Genomic DNA, 9,695 nt, shown 5'->3' with positions numbered 1-9,695 from the left:
TGCGGTTTCTGTCTTTCAGCCTCTCAGAGTGTGTCGCCTTGCGCTCAGACACCGCACTCAGAGCTCTCCTCGAGGTGTTCTTCTTCCGTCCTTCATCACCTTGCGATGCAACCCCTCTTTCCACAAGGCCTCATCTAGGCCTACACGCTCTTTCGGGGTGAGCGCGGCCTGCTCTGGTATGCGCTGATTTTTTACGAGAAGGTGTTTGTACACGGCTTTCCTCCTGGATTACTTGTGGAGATTAGTGATGGGGAATGCCGTGGGCTCGGAGCAGGAGTCACTGGCTGACGGCCGCGAATCCAGGAGCTCGGTGGGCACGGCGTCCATCATGAGCGAGCCCGGTGCCCCGACGCTGCCCAAGAAGCAACCAGCTTCTCCCAAGATGCCTTTGCCCGCTGAGGAAGAGCTGGAGGAGCGCTTCAATGTGGTGCTGGTGAGTGAAGAACACTTTTTAAAAGTCAGTTAAATCCCACTGAGGTCAGAATTAGGCGGGAATCACATGTTCCTTTGTAGATTAACCATTTCAAATGTTTACAATATGCAGGACGGTGCAAAAGTAGTTGTGTGGTTGACAGTTAAAAGGCTTTTTATATAAAGTGTTGTTTATTAATTATTTACCTTTGGATTCATGATCACCGAAGTATCAGTCACTCAGTTGGATTCTGTCAATGTAAAAAAAAATATATATAAAAAAAAAAAAAATGTTAGGTTCAAAACATCGGCATACGAGCTTTCATCCGAGTGTTGGAAAATAAAGCCCAGCATTGCCTTGATATAAGGTTTCTTGAGCCGCTGTTATGCCGAATTTCTTACTTTGACCGAAGAGCAACGATTTAAGAAATCATTTTTTTTGGCAGACAGAATTAACGAATATTATTCAATAAAAGAGGCTAGAACCTGTTCATTGTCACTTCCGGTTCAAGTTTACTGTCACACTAAGCACAAAGCAAAGAGAAATGACACTTTAGTGCATTCGCTCGGTTCATGCTGACACATAAAAACACGTCCTAATAACACCGTCTTTTACAGCCCACAGTGTTATGGATTAGAATGGCATGTACAGCCAAAAGAAATGGTTTCTGGGTCAGATAAAGCCTACAAACCGTGGATTAGCCACCACAGTTCAAAGATCAAAACATTTGGCAATAAAAAAATGAAATGAAATGCAAAGAGCAACAAGATTGGCGCCACGGTTTGGTACGGAGAGCGTGCAAAGGCCTAAAGAGGAAGTGGAGCAACAACGCACGACACGCCAGCGCCACAGACCAGAAGACCGGAAAGCAGCACGCTTTCAACACGCTGCGCTCGCGATGTTCGTGCTGAATGTCGTCATCCCATCTGATCGGGTTCAGGTTGACTTTTGTCACTTTTAGTTTATTCGCTCTCAACCGATCAAATTCCAAGTTGGATGTTCAAATGTGGGTCAAAATGTGGATTTATTGAGCCCTCTTTGACAATTGCTGAAGAAAGGGATCCTCACTTAGTTCTGCTTGGTATGAAAAATTTCAAGAAGAAAATTAATACTAATGTCAATGATGATGCTGTTAATAGGCATAAGAATTATTATTATGATCGTATTTCCTGTCATCTAATATTAGTGTAAAAAATGTTTCATTATTTTTGTTCCCTGAACAGGAAAAGTGGTACATGTTTTTTTTTCCGAGAATGAGCAGGTACTCGTTCCAAATGGGCGTTTAAATTTTCGACCCAATTTTAGGACAAGTGGACTCAACAATGTCTTTTTTTTTTTTGCTTTGTGTCTGAACTCACTTCCTGTGTGAAAAACAAATTAGAAGGAAGCGCAACGAACAGAAGGCTCGTGTTTTGCAAATGAGCATCGCAACTGCCCTTCTTTTTATGTTAAAGGGAGCATCTCGCTGGTTTAGCTGTCAAAGCAAAATGAAAGCAAGACGCTAACTTGGGAGCAAAGACTTTGCCTCGTGTTGCGACACCTTCACTCAGTAGCTGTTAAGGTACTCTGAGACGAACAAAACAAGTCACGAGTCTTTCGTCATCGACATTGTGGATAAATGAAAGGCCCAAAGATAACTTGAGTGAATTAATATACTTTTATGTTGTACACTGAAATTAACTTGCTAACTAATGACAGTAATCAACTCAAAATGTGTCTTAAAGGAGAAGTCAAGTAAAAAAGCAAACTAAACAAAAGACAAACTTTGCAATGTGTTCTATGCACCTCCACGAGTCCAAAGATGATAGTCTGTCTAATTAATTTCGTGTTGGTGGAATATGAATGAAGCGGCAAAATGCACCCGTTTTTAGCCATTTTGCTTGAAGATGACATCACAGTGCCGAAGGGCTCAGGTAACGAGCGTCACATCTCACCTGTTTTCTGGGTATGCTCATGTGTAAAAGAACGAAAAATACACTTTAGTAATAAATAATATCTGTCTTTCAGAGCTACATGAACCTGCCGCCTGATAAACTGCAGCTGTTGAGTCAGTATGACAATGACAAGAAATGGGAACTCGTCTGTGACCAGGTACGAACTGTGGTTGTTTTCCTCTTTAAAATTTTGCACCTTTTTTAGTTGGATTTAATGTTATTACACAAATATCATTTTTAAAGGTATTCCCTTTATTTCCATATATATATGTTTAGCTTTTTTTTTTCCTTCATTCAATTTTTATTTTCAAGACGTTGATTGGACTAAACATGGTTTGGTCGTGAAACATCCTGCAATAACACCTTCAAACAGAGCACACGTGCGGTTAAACACGGTGTCAAAACCTCAAAGGCGTCGTCATGGCAACAGTGTCGGATGACGGCACACCTTGATAAGCGTGTGTTCGCGTGTGCGCACTTACCTCATTGTTCGTGCGTGTTGTTCACTCTGCTCTCTCAGGAACGCTTCCAGGTGAAAAGTCCTCCGTCCACGTACCCGGCCAAGATCAGGAGCTTCTACCAGGACCAAGTGGTGGTGGCTCGCCGGGTCAGTAAACGAGATCTTCCCTCATTGTTAGGTTTTGTATGAGTCTCATGACTTGCATGCTCTGCTGGTGCTTGTTCATCAGAAGAAAAAAATCCAAGATGCCACGAAGGTCCTCAAGGATTTGGAAATATCCCTCCGCACCAATCACATCGGGTGAGCTTCATTAAATCTCCAAAAATAAGTACCGTTGCAATTTTTTTTTTTCACCCTTTTCCGACATTACATACGAAATATTAATTTGTCAATTTGAAATAAAGTCCCGCTTTGCATTCAATTGATGGAACTTAAAAATTTGGCTGGGAGAAGTCACATGGTTGGTTCTACTGCATTATAGTGAGGCATAAAATATGCTGATAAAAGAGTTTAAAGAAACAAATCAAACGTTCCTTGGTGGAGGTAATCATTTCCTGGGGCTACTTTGTGTCTTTAAGTTGGGCTCAAGAGTTCCTCAACGAGCAAAATAAAGGTCTGGACGTGTTGGTGGAGTATTTGTCTCAGGCCCAGTGCGACGCCCCGTGAGTAGCGCAGTTGCAGCGACTTGAAAAGCTTCCCGGTATTCCCCCGCCATCCACCGAGTCACCTCGGAAATTTGCGTCACTCCAGCAGGTTTGAAGCGGAGAACAGCGAGAACGGCGGCAGCCTGAGCGAGCGATCGAGGCCCGTCAACGGGAGGTCCATTGAGGACTTGACCAAGAACAGCGGCGGCGCCTCGCACTCGCACGGGGTGACCCGAGCGGCACGAGCGCTCACAGTGAGGTGAGAAGGTCGCTCCGAAGTCGCGCTTATCGTTTTTTGGGCGTTGGCGGTCCAACGTGGACTGACGCACGCTCACGTTGTCGTCATGAACAGAATCAGCTCCACACTGGGGAACAAGATGCTGAAGAAGTCGCATTCGCCAAGTCACAGAGATGACGTGCACGTGTGCATCATGTGCCTGAGGGCCATCATGAACTATCAGGTACCATTTTAGGTCACCAGAACTCACTCACAAATAAACATTGTCTTTAGCGAAATTAAATAAAAACCAAATAATTATTTGGGTCAATTTTGCATTTTTTTTATCCATGAAATTTCAGCTTAAATATATTTATTTCAGCATTTGTGTGCGTTCATATGGAAGGAGGACGGTCTAACAAGGCTTTGGGAATTGTAATTTATTATTAGTGACTTTTTTTTATCGTGCACTCCATTTGTAAGTTTGAAACTTTCAATTAACATCTTTAATGCAAAGTAAAAGACGGATGGACGTTTAGTGCTTTTTCTTTAGCTTTTGTTGTTTTTGTACGCCCTTTCCCAAACGTATCGATGACGATAAACCAAAGAGGAAACAATGAAAAATGACACTCAGAAAAGGAGCGAAAACTTCTTCACATTGCCATACAAAAGCTCCAGTCATGTTTTTGTTTTCTGTTTCAGTCGGGTTTTAACCTGGTGATGACGCACCCGCGTTGCGTCAACGAGATCACGCTCAGTCTGAACAGCAGGAATCACAGGTGTGTGTGTGTGTGTGATTGTGCATTCATGTGTGTACTTGTGACATCGTCATCGTCGTCACCACATGCGTCTTCTGTGATAGGACCAAGGCCCTGGTGCTGGAGCTGCTGGCCGCTGTGTGCCTGGTCAGAGGAGGACATGACATCATCCTGTCGGCTTTTGACAACTTCAGAGAGGTTCCATAATGATAAATTATTATTATAACAGATATTTAACTATACAATACACACAGTACACTCCACTTTGCTCATGCTCCCCCATGTGGACAAAAGGTGTAATGCACATACAATATTTATCTAATAATGCAGTACAATATCATGTGCAATATAAATACAGTGAACAACCTCGTATGTGGTTATAGAGAAATAATCAAAATTTGTCGAATATTTTTTGGGCATAACATATTTAAATTCAAATAATAATAATAATAATAATAATATGGTGCATCTAATTGTGCGTGTCCCCCCTCAGGTGAGCAAAGAGAAGTACCGCTTTGAGAAGCTGATGGAGTATTTCGTCAACGACGACTGCAACATTGACTTCATGGTGGGTCCTACAGATGTTTCGCACCATCGTCATTTGAAAAAGGTGGTTACAAACGGAATCTCATCAATTTGCAGGTGGCCTGCATGCAGTTCATCAACATTGTGGTCCATTCCGTGGAGAACATGAATTTTCGCGTGCACCTGCAGTACGAGTTCACCAATTTGGGCTTGGACAAGTATCTGGAAGTGAGACCATGGAGCCGCCCGGTGTACCTCATGAAGTGTCCCGTGAATAGCGTTGACCGATGCGTATCGCCTATTGTTGGTATATTTTAGAATCTGCGGCAAACGGAGAGCGAGAAGCTCCAGGTGCAGATCCAGGCCTACCTGGACAACGTCCTGGACGTTGGCGCTCTGTTGGAGGACGCCGAGAGCCGAGGCGGCATTCTGGAGCATGTGGACCAGCTGCAAGACCACAACGTTCAGGTGGGTCTGGTAGACCGAATGCGCGCGGCGGAGGTCGTGGACGTGCGCTCAGAAGTTCCTTGCCCTGTGCTTTCCAGCTCAATGCTCAGCTCCAAGAGATGGAGTCTCAGAACGCAGAAAAGATTTCCGAGCTTGAGACTCAACTCATGCAGGCCACCAAAGAGGCTGAGTTGCTCAAGGTATGTTTATTTACTCCACTGCAAAAGGGTAGTTGGTAGGCAACATTATAGTCCAACTTGTAGAGGCAGGCTTCACAGCCAACGAGGGCGCCACCAGATGCCATTCTTCAGGTGCACCATAATAGGAAGGAAGGAAGGGATTGGGGAGGAAGCCAACGAAGGCGTTGATAGATGGGGTTGTCTATTGATCGCATTTGTGTGATCATATGAGATCCGCTATATTGCACCTCACACTGATCCGTAGTTTTTCCCATCACAGGAAAGCCTGAGAGACTCGTGTTCTCAAGTGAGCACCTTGCAGCAGAGGGAACGGGAAAAGGAGCTGGACAGGGAGCGGGAGAAGGAGAGGGAGCGTTTGAGCATGGCGGCTTCTCAGGCACCGTCTGAGCTGGAGCAGAAGATCCAGGAGCTGCAGGAGAAGGGTCTGATCTGCTTGAGCAGGACCCCCTCAGGAGGTTTGGACATCAAGGTTGTGCCCATCACCGTGACTGATAGCGTCTCGGTACCAACAACACAGGCCGATGTGGCTTGTACCGCCTCAGCTATAATCCGCCCCTTGGCACCTCCTCCTTTACGACCACCATCACCTACTGCTCCTGGAGCAGAGACACCACCACCTCCTGCACCTGCTGCCAGAGGAGAGCTGCTCCCACCTCCGCCTCCGCCGCCTCCTCCACTTGCCAGTGGAGGAGGGCCACCACCGCCACCACCTCCACTTGCTGCCGGAGGAGGGCCGCCGCCTCCGCCGCCGCCGCCTCCTCCACTTGCTGCCGGAGGAGGGCCGCCGCCTCCGCCGCCACCTCCACTTGCTGCCGGAGGAGGGCCGCCGCCTCCGCCGCCACCTCCTCCACTTGCTGCCAGAGGAGGGCCGCCGCCTCCGCCTCCTCCTCCACCAGCCGCCGGAGAAGGGCCCCCACCTCCGCCGCTTCCACCTGGTGCTTCTCCCCCACCACCTCCGGAAGCACCCAGCATTCTTTCTGGTAGTGAGACTTTCTGATTGCCGAAAGGACCGAGATCCCAGGTCTATAATCCTAAACCAATCGTGACATGGTTTTCGTTGTGTCTCCTCAGGGTTGAAGAGTAAGAAGCCTATCCAGACGAAGTTTAGAATGCCGTTGTTGAACTGGCAGCCTCTAAAACCCAATCAGGTCACGGGAACCGTGTTTCATGAGCTGGATGATGAGCAAGTCTTGGAGGTAAGAAAACAGACCTCAGACCGAGAACAGTCTCTGTAGATCTGGAGATTTAGGTTTATTGTCCTTCTACGTACCTCCAGGAGCTGAACATGGAGATGTTTGAAGAACAATTCAAGACCAAGGCACAAGGTAACTCGACAGACCTGGCTAAAGGGAAAAAGAAGTTAGGACCAAAGGTTTCCAGCAAGACATCTTTGATTGACCCCAACAAGGCCAAGAATTTGGCCATCACTTTGCGCAAAGCGGGGATGACTCCGTCGGAGATCTGCACCGCCATCGAGACGTACAGACCGCCAAACTGACCTTCTTCACCACTTAAAAAACAAAACAAAAAAAAAATCAGTCTTGTCCGTTTCTGCTTTACAGGTACGATCAGCAGTCTTTGTCCATCGACTTTCTGGAGCTACTGGAGCACTTCATCCCCTCGGACTTTGAGATCAAGCTGCTGATCAACTACGAGAATGACGGACGACCCCTCGAGGACCTGACGGACGAAGACCGCTTCATTTTGCGATTCGGCAAGATCCCTCGCCTGAGCCAGCGGATTAACACGCTCACCTTCATGGGAAACTTTCCAGAGAGCGTCAAACGACTGCAGCCGGTGAGTCGAGCCTCCTCTGAGAGTGTTGGACCAATCATTTGAGAATTTGTTCTCGCCACAGCAAATCAACTCCATCATCGCGGCGTCCATGTCCATCAAGTCTTCGGCCAAACTAAAGAAGATCTTAGAGGTCGGTCCAAGAGATTTAACTTGCTCCTGAAGCCTTCAGTCCGATCCTAACTATCTTTTTGGTAACCCCTTTTAGATCGTTTTAGCGTTTGGCAACTACATGAACAGCAGCAAGAGAGGGGCAGCTTACGGCTTTCGACTGCAGAGTCTCGACCTTGTAAGTTAGCTTCCTAAGAGCTTACATCAGAATGGAGACCAGGGGAAGCTTTTTGTCAACATCTATTTGTCCTTCAGCTCCTGGAAACAAAGTCCACAGACCGCACGCAGACACTGCTCCACTTCATTGCCAACATCGTCCATGAGAAGTATCCCGACTTGGCCAATTTCCACACCGAGCTCCACTTTGTGGACAAGGCAGCCCTCGGTACTTGTTCACACTTGCGTCTTTTGTGGAATGCGCTGACTCAAAAGCTGCCGTCTCTCCGCCAGTGTCCTTGGACAGCATCCTCCAGGACATCCGCTCCCTGGAACGAGGGATGGAAATGACCAAGAAGGAGTTCATGGTCCAGGATGACAGCCCGGTCTTGAAGGAGTTCATCAAAAGCAACAGTGAGCAGTTGGAGTCTCTGATGAAAGACAGCAAGACGGCTCAGGTTAGCCTCAAATGCCACGAGCGAGCTTGTCCGTCAACCTGATCTTCACTTCTCCATCGCGTAGGAGGCTTACTGCTTAGTTGTGGAGTATTTCGGGGAGAACCCCAAGACCACGCAGCCGGCCATGTTCTTCCCACTCTTTGTACGCTTCATCAAAGCCTACAAGGTGAGCATGTCAGGAGGGTTTTCAGAAGTGTGGAACACCTGAACCTGATTATTATTTGTTTTCGTTTGGGGGGGGGGTCGCAGAAAGCCGAGCAAGATAATCAGCAGAAGAAGAAAATGGAGCTCGAGATGAGCCAAGCAACCGATAGCTCGCCAGCAAAGGCCGGAAGCCATAAGGTAAAAGTTCTGCAATTTAAGAGGTTGCCACTTGGAACACAGCAAATCTAATACAGTGCAGCTCGCACCATGTGACGGACAATGTTTTTATTTGTGGTACCATGTCAAATCACACAAATTGTGTATAACGGAAAAAAAACCCCATCAAGCTGACGCAAATTTCCTCCAGACTTGATTTCCTAAAGAGAACACAAACTTGCAAACATCGCGGCTCATCTGCTTTCTGGGTTTGGTCACGTGATGTTCGACATTTGACATGGCGTCTTCTGCTTTGACTCTTTCAGGGTCCCCAAATGCCTAAAATGGATTTCATTGCCGAACTGAAGAGGAAGCAGGTGCAACCTCAGGTGCGCGAGGGCAAGGACGGAGCTTTGGAGGACATCATCACAGGTAACACCAAGTGACAAACGTGCGTGTGTGTTAAGCGTGTGCGTGGCCATACCATCGTCCTTATTGTTGGTTCTCCAACGCTCAGATCTGAGGAACACGCCGTACCGCCGCACAGACGGTCGCCGGACAGCTCAACGCTCAGACACCTAAAAGAAACAACATCCTCAAGGCTGAAAGTGGATTGATACACACACAACTTGAAATCTCCTGCCAGAAAACAACATGATCGTTTGTTGGCATTTTAGCAGGAAGTTGCTTTGTAAATAAATACATACATTCAAGATGTATTTTAATCCAAAATATGACCAGAAGAAAAATCACCATATATTCAGATGTATGCCTTTGTTGTTCTTTATAAAATTAAAAAAAAAAAAAAAAAAAATATATATATATATATATATATTTTTTTTTTTTTCTTTCAAAGCCTATTCAGTGTTGTTGTGCCTTTACATAGACAAAGACGAACATTTTCGATTTGATTTTACTCATTTGAAATTTCGGTGAAAGTGATTAAAATTTTGTAAAATTGCTGAGGTGTGTTTGACCAAATGTTGCAGACGTGTGAAGGCCTGCATACTTAAAAGGGCAGTTTTCGCCGTTTTGGGTGTGAACACGGCCAACAGCGTAAGTGGCTATCATAATTAAATACAGAATGAGCTCGTGATGAAATATGTCCGCGGGCGGACTCGGGTTGATCGATATTTGGCACACGGAGCACCTAGCGCGCGCATTAAACATTTGCACCCTACAAGGGTCTTCCCGAAGTCCCGCAGTTTGACTCCATTGCATACGCCGTTGAGCTAAGCGCTAAATGACAGCTTGACCACAAGCAAATGGATTCCAAAAG

General features: G+C 46.3%; 1 protein-coding gene across 2 annotated transcripts; it reads left to right on the top strand.

The window, feature by feature from the left end:
* The first annotated feature begins 1 nt into the window (after nt 1).
* On the top strand, nt 2–9,213 carry fmnl1a (formin-like 1a). Of its 2 annotated transcripts, none has more exons than XM_088317760.1 (25): nt 2–433; nt 2,420–2,503; nt 2,867–2,953; nt 3,036–3,106; nt 3,385–3,468; nt 3,560–3,709; nt 3,803–3,911; nt 4,370–4,446; nt 4,530–4,623; nt 4,919–4,993; nt 5,068–5,178; nt 5,269–5,418; nt 5,496–5,597; nt 5,857–6,577; nt 6,669–6,793; nt 6,874–7,076; nt 7,160–7,394; nt 7,456–7,524; nt 7,600–7,680; nt 7,758–7,887; nt 7,953–8,116; nt 8,181–8,282; nt 8,366–8,458; nt 8,743–8,848; nt 8,934–9,213. In XM_088317760.1, exons 1-25 carry the CDS (start codon nt 248–250, stop codon nt 8,996–8,998), a joined length of 3,474 nt encoding a protein of 1,157 aa, XP_088173886.1. In that variant the 5' UTR covers nt 2–247; the 3' UTR covers nt 8,999–9,213. The 2 variants fall into 2 exon arrangements, with proteins under 2 accessions (XP_088173886.1, XP_088173884.1); XM_088317758.1 differs by having other exon boundaries at nt 3,557–3,709; nt 5,857–6,580.
* The last annotated feature ends 482 nt before the right edge of the window (nt 9,214–9,695 follow it).

The sequence above is a fragment of the Idiotropiscis lumnitzeri genome, chromosome 15 (assembly GCF_059441095.1).
Source record: "Idiotropiscis lumnitzeri isolate Australia: NSW breed Sydney's pygmy pipehorse chromosome 15, RoL_Ilum_1.0, whole genome shotgun sequence".
Taxonomy (NCBI): Eukaryota; Metazoa; Chordata; class Actinopteri; order Syngnathiformes; family Syngnathidae; genus Idiotropiscis; species Idiotropiscis lumnitzeri.
Note: the sequence above shows the minus strand (reverse complement) of the source record. Positions and strands in the feature narration are given on the sequence as shown.

Bases quoted from the DNA above. Each gene is read 5' to 3' on its own strand.
- fmnl1a (XM_088317758.1), top strand. From the start codon at position 248: ATGGGGAATGCCGTGGGCTCGGAGCAGGAGTCACTGGCTGACGGCCGC. The intron at 2,954-3,035 runs GTCAGTAAACGA...CTTGTTCATCAG, and splicing joins AAGTGGTGGTGGCTCGCCGG to AAGAAAAAAATCCAAGATGC. The intron at 4,994-5,067 runs GTGGGTCCTACA...ATCAATTTGCAG, and splicing joins ACTGCAACATTGACTTCATG to GTGGCCTGCATGCAGTTCAT.